Genomic DNA, 12,115 nt, shown 5'->3' on the forward strand with positions numbered 1-12,115 from the left:
CTGCGGATGAGCAATCCGTCCCTTATTTGGAACTCGTCGTTTTTCACCGTGCCCTTGCGCACCTCCTCCATCTTGGCTAGAGCGAAGGAGTCCTCCTGCAGTGCTCGACGGACCGCTTCCAGGTCCACGGTTGCGGAAGCGCACGCCCACGCTTTCTGGGCGAAAATGTGCTTGGCCGCTGCTGGCGCCGCTTCTTCGAGGTATTGCGGCTTTCTGGACAGTGCATCTGCCATGATGTTGTTGTCGCCTGGGATGTATTCTATCCTGAAGTCGAAATCCGCAAAGAACTCCGCCCATCTGATGTGCCGCTGGTTCAGGAACCTTGCCGTGCGCCAGTACTCCAAGTTCTTATGATCCGTGCGAACCTGCACAGTGTGTTTGGCCCCGATGAGGAAGTGCCGCCACGCCTTGAATGCTGCATGAATGGCCAGCAACTCCCTGTCCCAGATGGTGTAGTTCTGCTCTGACTTGCTGAGCTTCCTAGAGTAGAAGGCACACGGTCTCCAGTCCCCATGCGGGTCCTCCTGCAACAGTACGGCGCCCACGGCTCTGTCTGAGGCGTCCGTCTCAACCCTCAGCGGTTTGCTGGGATTCACATGCAGTAGCTGCCCTTCGGACGAGAAGAGACGCTTGAGGTTCTGGAAGGACTGCTCCGCTTGCTCCGTCCAGATGAACTTCTTCTTCTTGGAGCTGAGCGTGTCGGTAATGGCCGCTGTCTGCATCGCGAACCCCTTGATGAATTTGCGGTAAAAGTTGGCGAACCCCACAAACCGCTGGACCTCCTTCCGATTGCGCGGGCTCTTCCAATCCAACACCGCGCGAACCTTGGCGCTGTCCATGGCGAGCCCCTTGTCCGACAGCTTGTAGCCCAGGAAATCCACCTCCTTCCTGTCGAACTGGCACTTCTCCAGCTTTGCGTACAGCCGATGCTCCTGCAGTCGCTGCAGAACCTCCTTGACGTCCCCCTCGTGGGTCTCCTCAGATTCTGAGAATATCAGGATGTCGTCCAAGAAGCAGACGCATTTCTTGTAGAGAAGACCCGCCAGGACGTGATGCATGAACGCTTGAAAACAGTGGGCGCCATTTTGTAAACCGAAGGGCATAACTCTATATTCATATGTGCCCAGGGGCGTGAACATGGCAGTCTTCCACTCGTCCCCCTCCCGTATGCGGATCAGGTTGTACGCCCCTCTCAGATCCAACTTTGTAAAAACGCGTCCTTTCCTCACCGTTGCAAGCAGGTCATCTATTTTGGGCATTGGAAAGGCTGTGGGCTTGGTCTTTGAATTTAAGAGCCTGAAATCCACTACAAGTCTTTTTTGGGGCGTGTCCTTTTTCTTCACAAAGAATACAGGACTGCCCCCCGCTGCTTTCGACTCCCGGATGAAACCGCGCTTTAAGTTGAGGTCTATGAACTCCTTGAGCTCCTGCAGCTCGTCTTCAGACATGGAATACAGTTTCCCGGCTGGCAGCGTCGCCCCTGGCAGGAGGTCAATCTGGCAGTCATAGGGCCTGTGGGGAGGCAGCTTGTCTGCTTCCTTCTCGCAGAAAACCTCCAAAAACGCTGCGTACTTGCGTGGCACTGCTTGCAGCGTGCTCAATTGTAGCTGCGTGTCTTCCCCTCCTTCTTCTTGGCTACGAAGAATGCAATGTTCCGCGCAATAGGAGGAACCGAAGGTCAATTGGCGTTGGTACCACGCCAATGCTGGACTGTGCCTGTGCAGCCAACTCATGCCCAAGACTACCGGCGTGCCTGACAGTTTGGTGACGTTGAAGCTGATGACCTCTTGGTGATTTCCAATCCGCATCACCATTGGTTGCGTTTGTTGCACCACTTGCCCCCCTAGCAAGTCCCTGCCATCCACTGTGACAACCTTCAGGGGCAGTGTGGCTGGCAGCAGTGGTATATTGTGCTGCTGAATAAAATCCAGTCCTATAAAGTCGGCGTTGCTGCCGGAGTCAATGGTGATCGGCACTTCCAGAGTGCTTCCGTTGGGCAGTTGGAGAGACGCTGTAAGCTGCACCACTGGTTTGGGTGGGAGGGGGTCTGTGGGCTGCAAAATCCCTGGGGATTGTTTCATTGATTTGTCTGGCTGGACCCCAGTACCTCTTCCTCCAGCCAGACTCTGTCGTTTCCCTGCTGCGTTGCTTCTGTCACTGTTGCTGATGCTGCAGTGTGCTTGTGGAGCCTCTGGGGACACTCTTTCGCCATGTGTTGAGCACTGTCGCAGATGTAGCACTTCCTGTTCCCTCTAGGAGGCTTCGTCTTGACTGCTCCCGGCGTCAGGGCTCTGGTAGCTGACTGAGCCCTGGCACCTCCGAGCTCCATCGGTTCCTCTCCCCCTCCCTGCGAGGGCGTGGACTGCGCACGCGCTGCTTCTTTGGGATAGAAGGGAGGTGCTCTGGCTGGTGCCCTTCCCCAACGTCCTTCTTCTCTGTTGCAAGGACGTTCCTCCAGATGCACCCCGATCTCCAGAGCCCTCTGGACCACTTCCTGGGTGCTCCTTGGCCTCTCCCCCCTTCCAATCTCGGCTTTTACTTCTGTATTCAAGCCCTCCCAAAAGAGATCTCTCACTGGCGCAGAAGCTTTGTCCCATCCCAGTGCATGAACCAGTGCGAAGAAACGCGTATGGTACTGACGCACGCTGGCTTTGCCTTGCTTAAGTCCATGTATGTCTCTCCTGGCAATATCAACGTCTATCTTTGATAAAAAACACGAGTCCATAGCTTTAATGAAAGCCTTCGCGTCTTGGAGCGCCGGATCATTGTCCCTCCATAAATTTCTCAGCCACGTTTTGGCTTCACCATGCAAATGGGATAGGATAAACCCCACTTTCTCTCTTTCATCTCTAAAGTCTTTGTCAAGCAGATCCAGCGCAAACAACAGGTCTGCTCTAAAGTTGGGGTACTGCTGTAAACTCCCGTCAAAATGGGATACAAGGCTGCCTCCCCTCTTTCCCAATCCAATGCCCTCTGCTTTGGATCCAGGTGGCCCCTGTTTGGAAATCACGTCCAATCTTACTTGGAGATCCCGGTAGGCGCTACTCATTTCCTCCTCTCTTTTTCTGGATGCAATTACCTCCGTGCTGAGTCGTGTCACAGCTTCTTGCAGGGCGGATATCTGCTCTTCCGTCGTCATCTTGCCTGAGTTCTGTGAGCTCTTGAAGCACCCCTCCTCTGCCCTCGCTGCGTCAACTCACGTGGCGAGGTTCTTGGTGCCAAAACTTTAAGAATTGAGATAGAGCTTACTGTCAGAGCTGGCTCCGGGTCCCAGCTCACCAAGGACCAACGCTAGCCGGTAGTACAGTATCAAAGTCTTTATTGAAGAATAGTCTCCATTTACAAATCTCAGCGTCCCAGCTCTACGTCTGAGCTTTAGACCGGCGAAGCTCTATCTGGATCTCCGCCCCCTGTGCACCAGCTTAAAACTCTAATCTTACTCCACCTCCTCCTTCTCTCTCTCTTCCTCTGGGTCTTACTACCCCCCGGGGTCTCTTCCCTCCTGGACTCTTCTGACGCAGAGCTGGACCCCTCTGACTCCTCCCCCTCTCTTCGGCGTGCTTTAGGACCTGGCTCCCTACCCGGGCTGCCCACCTTGCCGCCCTCCTGTACATTTGAACTTGGCGCGCGCGCGCGTTTAACTTTCCTGATGACCGTTTCCTCGCTCCCTGACGAGGGTGTGGCCACTCCTGCTTCACGCTCTCCCTCTGCCTGCGCGCTCCCTGATCCCGATGCCTTGGACTCCTCCCCCCTACTGCACTCTGGGGGGGAAGCTGGTCCGGATTTCCAGCTGTTACTCTCTGAGTCCCCTCTGGCCCCTTCTTCCCGAGGTGTCCCCCTTGCCCTGACCATGGGGGCCCCTTTCTGTGAATCCTCCGAGTCACTGGAGAGACTCAGAGACCTCGGACTACTGTCGCCGCTGACATTTCCTTCCGACTCCTCCCCCTCGCTCTCCGTTTCTTCCCTCTCCTGTGACTCTGCTCCTGAACCCCTGACAATGTCTTTAAAATTATTGCTATATTTAGCAGGTTGTTAACATCACCAACATGCATATTTTCTGTGAATTCATATTTAATACAAATATTTTAAAATACCAGATTTAAAATGCTAACCATTTTAATAACTGACCTTTCCCCCAAAATATAGTCCTTTGGCATAGCAAACAATATTTTCAGAATTATAATAAATACATATTTTAGGCTGCCATCCTATACTTCTTTATCTGGGAGCAAGTTCCATTGAACTCAAGGGGACTTACTTCTGCGTAGACATTAATAATAATTTGTTTCTTATACCTCACCCATCTGACTGGATTACCTCAACCACTCTGTGCGGCTTCCGACAAAATATAAAGGGACAAAACAAAACTGTTAATTCCTCCAATAACCTACACTGATTACGCCTAGCAATTATTTTAGGGCATGTACATTTTCATTTTCAATTTGATCTACCAGTTTGTACAGGGGAAATGAAAAAGAAACCAGCTCTTCAGAAAAGAGCTAAATACTAAATACTAACCAGGCTACTGAAACTACATTTATGCTACTTTGTCAGATGCATCATAAAACATTACTATATTATTAATCATAATATTGTTTAAGTAAGGCAAGAGTTTTTAAAGAATTTAAATAGTGTATTTCTCTTATATGATTAAAATCAGATGGTCTGGCCACCTTATTTTCTGATATCACTACATACAAAGCAATGTCAATACACAACAAAACATCCTCTAAGGATGGAATCACACTGGAGGAAGCTGTGATCTAGAATTTACTTGGTCAATCATACCACATGATGTCACAATAGGAGAGCGCTGACTATTTACACAGTGGTTTGATTGGCAAGAATGGTTTGAGTGTAAACAATGGTGAGTCAAGTGCCTTGAGAAATGCATTGACCAGCTTGTTCTTACCTAGAAAAGTTGTTGTTAATTCTTGTTGCAGACTTAAAGTGAGCTAAGAACAACACACAAGGCTCTTGTTTTTAAGATAAAAACACCTATTTTGTTGCACGTGGCAGTTTCAAGTATGTACGAACGTATATTCATTTGCCGCATGAGCTACATTAAATTGCACAGTAATATTATGCCTCAGGAAATAGATATTTTTTTGATCGTATGCCTAGATCTTACAGAGCTCTATAGAGTACGATGAATATTTAGTGCTTGAAAAGGCATTGTATCTAGTGATGGAAACAAAATATTTGAGAATATAGTATATAGAAGTGATTTGATAAATCCGTTTAGCTATACTTTACAATTATAACTTACAATTAAAAAAAATCAAACTATTCCCCCACCCCTCTCGACTTAAGAGATGGTTTGAACTTCTATGCAGCATCATGGACCATGCTTGAAGATACAGGTTAGTGGGTGACGAAGGGACAAACTGCATGTAACCTGAACCTCACAGTTCTGCCCTGAATGCAGCTCCCCCAAACAAATACACCACTTGTCAGCATGGAGGCCCCAATCTAGACCGTAGCATGGGATTTAACCCTTTCTCGCCTACTGCTGTCTGTATCTGGATCAAGGCCCTTCTGCCTGCAGTTTGCATTGCAAGAAAAGCTCCCACTAGTTTCTTAGGAGTCATTTTTGTTTGGTTATTTTGCCATGCAAATTACAAATGATGATGATCACAGGTTTATGCTTTCCCAGAAATTTCTCTTTCCCTCCAGGCTGATAACGACAGGTGCTATATGGAACATCGAGGTACGCTAACAGATTATTGCCAGTTTCTGGCACTTTGATAAAAGAGAGGTTCATTGATGAAAGGAAGAGGCAAGTCCTAAGAACACAAGAAAAGCCCTGCTGGATCTGAACCAAAGACCCATTTAGCCCAGCATCCTGTATTCACAGTGGCCAACCAGATTCCTCTGTGACACCTGCAACCAGGATGCAAGGGCAACAGCACTCTCTTTCATATTCTACCCCTTCTGTTAGGAGTATTTTTAGGTTTGGAAATATTGCAAGATGCTAAATTGAAAACATTAGTTTTTCATCCACTTACGCTCATTTAGTCTTTTGATTGTCCTCTAGGTTTTATAGCACAGGAATGCAATTTAGTATGCATCTCTCTAATCTCAATACTTCAAAAGATCATTTGAACAGGCAACAGCCATATTATGACCGAGAAGATGCTCCTCAGTTTCTTCTTTGAAGTGAGACTCAGTGACCCGCCTGCCTCACCATCATTCCTTATCAGCAGCGGGGGTGGGGGCTGAAAGGCCTTTCATCCTTGGTGCTCATTGTCCAGATTATACACACATACACACACCTGAGTGGTTCTGGAGGCTTTGTTCCTCCATCAAATTAAGTTTCCCTGTCATACAGAACTCTTTTCAACAACTTGTCATCCTGTAGTTTAACGATGTATATACTCTGATAATTTACCAGCAGTTCCTTGTATCTTTTAAAAAATTATTATTTCTAGTTACATGTACTTATGCTTATGCTTTGCAGCATTAGATTATAGTTTACGAAGATTGGGGTGGTGCTTGGTTTGTTTGTTTGTTTAAAAAAAATCCAAGTAACATATCTTTGTTAGTTCCAATCCATCTCTAGTGCTTACTTAAATTAAACAAAAGATTTACAATGATTTGCTCTTTAATTCCATAATAGCCTACAGTTGTGTATCAGCGAATCACTAGGAATTACTCAACCGAAGGAAAAGAATACACAAGCCCCAATAATTTCAGATATTAATTGCATGCTTAACTATCCCTCTGGCATTGATGGGTCTGAGGTGCTTAACTTTGGCTGGATCATGTCCATTGTATTGAAACATAGCATGTAGTGCAATAGGAGGAACTTTACCTTAAAAACTGTTACTTTGGCTCAAAAATACTATACATATAATCTCATCTGAGTGCAATTGTACATTAGAGGACCAGTGTCTCATTGCAGAGCTTGAACCATGAGGCTAACAGATTTGACATTTGAGTACATCAGAGTGTCTATAAATTGTCAGTTAACAAGGTTTCTCTTTTCACACCGAGTCAACCTTGACTAAATTGTTGTTTGTGATCAGTGGCGAGGGCTTGCTTTTCATCCTGTCGACTGCATCATTTGAGCTGTCCTGGAAGAAAACTCTTGCTGTACAAATTGTCACAATAATTCGTTTGTATTCTCGTCTAAAATTCTGGTTCAAAAGTCCATAGATGATAGCATTAAGGCAGCTGTTGAAGTATGCCATGTAGTAACTGGAAACAAACAACCACTCTGGAATTCGGGGAATTATTGTTTCTGGGTTGACAGCCACTGCAAGGCCTATAAAATTCAAAGGAGCCCAGCAGACGGCAAAGAGTACAAACACCACAAACATGGTGACAAAGTTCCTAAAGTCATGTGGCTTTAGTTTGGGTTTGTTGTCGGGTTTAACTCTCCTCCGTACCTGAATGACCAGGATCCATATCCTCAAGTAGCAAAATGTAACTATGGCTATTGGGAGCATGAAATGGAAAAACACAACAGCTATTGTGTACGCTGAGCTCACCGACTGGGAGAAGGTGCATGAGAAGATCCTGGCATCATACTGAAGCGACCCAACAAAAAGATTGGGCACAATGGCAACAAATGTTAGGACCCAAATAAGGATGACGTAGCACAAAGAGTTCTTGTCGCTGTACAGCTTGTCATACTTGAGGCTGTGGCAGATGTAGCAATATCGGTTAATTGCAATTCCAGTAATGTTGAATATGGATCCAATAACACTCAGGCCCATAAGAAATCCACTGATCTGGCAGTGGATGTATCCCAGGTTCCATCCATTGTGAAAGATAGATGTCAGGACCAGAGGGTATGGGTAGATTGCCACAACCAGGTCAGCGATGGCTAGGCTGACAACGAAGACATTGCCTGAAAATGAAGCATACAGAAATTGATAAATTAACAACGGTAGGGTTTGTTTTAACCAAAGCACATTCCAGTTGACCTCCCAACTTCATACATCTATCTAACAGCTTTTGCACACGACAGAAACGACACATTGCCTATATACATAGCTAAGCGAGGTGTTAAAATCTGAAAGGGATACAGTGGGCTGTTCCACTTTGGACTGCAGGTGAGAGGGTGGGGTATCGTTCTGAATGTTCCCATATATTATAAACTATTATAAACTCACGGGGGGGGGGGGGAATAGTTCGCTCCTTGCTGTGCTAGTTTGCCATTTGCAAGGAATTGGTTGTTTCTTCCTTTTACTTTTTGGATGTGGTTGTTTTTACAAAGAAGTACATTAAAAAAATCCTCACCACCACCACCTTTGCTGCAGTCTGAAGTCACCATGCCCATACCACACTCCCCACCACTTTGCCCCCTCCCTCTTGGTAACTGGCAACCAATGTCAGGTTAGCTATGGCACACTGTCTGCTCTGCCCTGCCAACAACTACAGGTCTGAAGTCATAAAATATTTGTACCACCCTGTTCTGATATATGTGTAGATCCAGCCTGAGATGTTCAATTTCTAAGAATAGAAGAAGTTCATAGAACCAGAGAATCATATTGCTAGAAGAGGTCTTGTAGGCCATCTAGCCAACTCCACTGCTCAATGCAAGGAATCCAGTTCTAGAGCTTCTGCACTAGACTTCAACTTCAGCTTGAAAACACCCAAGCAAGGGAGAACCCACACCATCCCTCTAGGTAACTAGTCCCATTACTGAACTATGCTGACAACCAACAAGACTCTTCAACCTTATTTAAGCTCATTAGATCTAGCCCTGCGCTTTGATGCAGTAGGAAACAAGTTCTTGTCCTCTTCTATTGACAGCCCTTCAGGTATGTGAAGGATGCTATCATGTCTTCCTTACTCCTCCAGGCTAAACATATCCAATACCTTTGACCTTTCCTCACAGGATGTGTTTTCTATGCTGGTGTCTAAATCCACAGTAGTAGGATGAGGAAGAAAAATCACAGGGAAGTGAGGGGGGGGGGTCTCTTGTACAGGCAACTCCCACCACTCTTCATCAACCAGCCAGTCTCTATCACACACTAAAATTCATCTCTAGCTGCAAGTAGCTATTCCTAACTAGTTGTGCATAGCTGTTCATAGCTAGTTATATCAGAATGCAATCTAGTAAGCTCCATTGAACATAATGGGCTTTACTTCTGAGCAAGCATGCAAAGGACTGCCCTCTCAGGTGTGCATCCAATGAAAAGCAATGCAATGCAGAGAGATGTCAGCAATTGCAAGGCCCCCAGTATCCACATTGCCAGCCAGCCTCTGGCTCAGCTGGTTGCACACAGCTCTGCATGACTGGAGCTTGGTCAGGGCATCAGCCTTCAAGCTCACCCTCTGAAATGGCACTCCAGCCATGAAGAGATAAGGAAACACTGTATGAACTCCACACCTACTCTAGGGAAGTTTTATTCATTTTACAGTTGATATCCTCTCCCTCAGATGTGGAATGCCTATTTTAGAATCCAGGTTCTATATATAAACCTGACTTGTATCAAAAATTCCATGTGCATATTAAATTTTAATTATGTGACAGGGGCCTGTGGGATTGACTTCTGATTAACAAATTAAATCTGGTGCTGCAGGTGGCCTTGCAAGAGAATGTGAATGGCTTCAAACTCAAGCATTCAAGCACGTGTCTTCCAACATGTCTCCCCATCTAAAAATAGGTCTTACATGTTACATTATTTAGCAATTTTCACAAGGCTCTATTTTTGTTGCTCAGCTGGGAGAGTTGTACAGCAGTCACGTTAGTGGGCAGCAGAGTGACTGCTTGGCAGAAGGTACAAGTGGAACTTGCCAGTCATGTAGGAAGGGACCCAGATAGCCTTGAGGGCAGATTGCTCCAGACAAAAGCCTTCTAACAAGACTTGACTAGCTGCTAAAGCCTGACCATCAAGCTAAAAATGAGGCCAGAAGGGCTGCTCATGAGATACCCCAACATTCAAGATCCCTAGAATCCTAAGAGTCCTCCCCACACACCCCATTGCACACACCCCAACCCAGCCCACCCTTATATACTGGTACACGTTGAAGATATTCCCTTCCTTCTCTTTTTGAAACGTTAGACTGGGATTGTGAACAGATTACAGGGAGTGCCATTTGATAAAGCGTGTTCTCCCTAACAGAGAGCACGTGTTGCGGTTGGGGAAACAGGCCACCCTGTCGTGACTCAGCGGATTTGGAGAAACCCAAGCCTGTAAATGGTTAATATTGGGTTGCTGAGGATTTTTGATTGTAGCCAATTTGGAGGAGGGGTCAGAGTCTTTAAATACAGGGGCCAGACGTTGGACGTCCTCTTGGCCATTTTGCATCGGATCACCCGCCCTCCCTCCCTTTAATAGGGTGGTTTTTTCGGTTCACTTGACCTTGCTATTGCCTGTCAAGGGGTCGTCCGCCTTGGTGCGGGGGCCTGGTAGGAATTTTGCCATCTGGCTGATTGGCTGGTGCCATTTGGTTTTTGCCTACTACGTAGCAAATCGTCACAACTTGTAAGGTTGGCGGTTAGGCATTGGTTAAATTGGTGCTTGGAGGGGTAAGTGCCTACCCCTCCAAATGATGCGGAAAGGGAATTCCGTTAAAGGAATCCAGGGGCTTGCCATTCTTTCGTCCTTGTCCCTGGCATCGGACTTGGGCCGTGCAAGCCCCAAAGGAACATGAGGGTGAGAAGTGAGGGACTGATGCCCAGCTTCATTTTCTCACCCAATACTTGTTTCCCACGCTGGCTTCCGTTGGTGTCCGGAAGGCCAGCTCTGTCCCTGAGGGCATGGACAGATAGTCATAACCAATGCCTAAGCAACCACTCACATTTTTTGTATTTTGAATAAAGTTGTGGCCAAAATTATGCCAAAAACCTTAACAAAAATTGATGTGTGATGTGTGAATTTTTTGGGGGTGGCCTTGTGGGACTCAACACGCAAAAGACCAGTCTTGAGCAAAGGATGATCCCCTTGAGTCCCCTTGAGTAAAAAGGGATTAGATGCTGCACAATCATGCAGGTGTTGGGTTTTAGAGACTTTGCTGAGGATTTATTTAGCGTGCTGCTGGGAGTAAATATTAGGGTTGGAAAGGAAGTTGATTATGCAAGTCTAATTATGGGAAAACTTTATAAACATGAGTTAAATCAAAGCCACACGTCTGATCGTTTTCCTACAAAGACTCTTGTAATTTTGCAAAGTGTTGACCACCATTCTTCCTAGGGAAAAATATATTGCATCTTAAATTGAATAAGGTCCAGAATGTTAGGTTTGGAAGAAACTATGGGCTAAAATGCATTTTGAATTCTCTGGTGCCTTGTGAAGGCTTCAGATGCCAGGAACTGCTGGCAATATATTACCACTCATTTCAATATCTTCAATAATCACTGATGAACAGCACAATGTAATTGCAGTCTGGCAGATATTTGAAGTACTGTGTGCTGTGTAAACTTTAATCTGTTATGATTTTTAAGATGAATAGTTTCTTGTCTTTCTCAGTTTATCTCAGCTAATCATTTTGGAATTGTGTTGAGAATTTCACAGCTGTGTAGATTTTCATTTTTGTCACCAATATGGAGGCATCCAATGCTAAGAAGTCAACATTGTGTTTGTTCTCAGTACGGCTTAAAACATGTGATGTTCACACACACACACACACACACACACACACACACCATCCTCATACCTATATTGCTCAGGAATTCTAAAAACCAAAGAAATCAGTGCAGTTTTGAAATAAGCAGCTTAAATCAGTGAAGTTGTGAAAGGTTCAGTCTGCCTTCTTACATCCAACCATAGAGGACAACTTGCTCCTTGTTCTCAAGATCCACCATGAAAAATGTGGTTATGATATCTTAAGGTACCCAAATGCAAGGCAAACAGACAACTTTCTAAAATATATGGTAGATAATACACACCATACTTTAAGATCACAGGCTGAGTAAGAAGAGTACATTATAGCTTTATTTTTCTGCCATTTGTCCAACAAAAACACTCCTTCAGGTGTTTCCCCACTCACAGCAAAAGATAAAGATAGATAGTAGATATTCTGCAATAGACAAGTTTACAAAACATGGCATGCTTTGGAATCCCTGGAAGAGTATGCACTTGCAATTCTGTTCTCGCCTACATGCATTCAACAGTGCTTGTGAATAAATCTTGTGCACTACTAAATATATGCACAGAGG

General features: G+C 45.7%; 1 protein-coding gene and 1 long non-coding RNA gene across 3 annotated transcripts in view; one reads left to right on the top strand and one right to left on the bottom strand.

Moving 5' to 3' along the window:
* Positions 1-12,115, top strand: part of LOC310657414 — a 75,107-nt gene that overhangs the window by 42,566 nt on the left and 20,426 nt on the right. The window lies entirely within an intron of this gene.
* MTNR1A (melatonin receptor 1A) overlaps positions 4,003-12,115 on the bottom strand; it is a 66,997-nt gene continuing 58,884 nt past the window's right edge. For both annotated transcript variants that reach the window (XM_083458424.1, XM_083458425.1), the window contains one exon: positions 4,003-7,855. In XM_083458424.1, coding sequence (XP_083314550.1) covers positions 6,987-7,855 — 869 coding nt within the window. In that variant the 3' untranslated portion in view covers positions 4,003-6,986. The remainder of the gene's footprint in view (positions 7,856-12,115) is intronic.

Source organism: Podarcis tiliguerta, assembly GCF_965153285.1.
Source record: "Podarcis tiliguerta genome assembly, chromosome: 9".
Taxonomy (NCBI): Eukaryota; Metazoa; Chordata; class Lepidosauria; order Squamata; family Lacertidae; genus Podarcis; species Podarcis tiliguerta.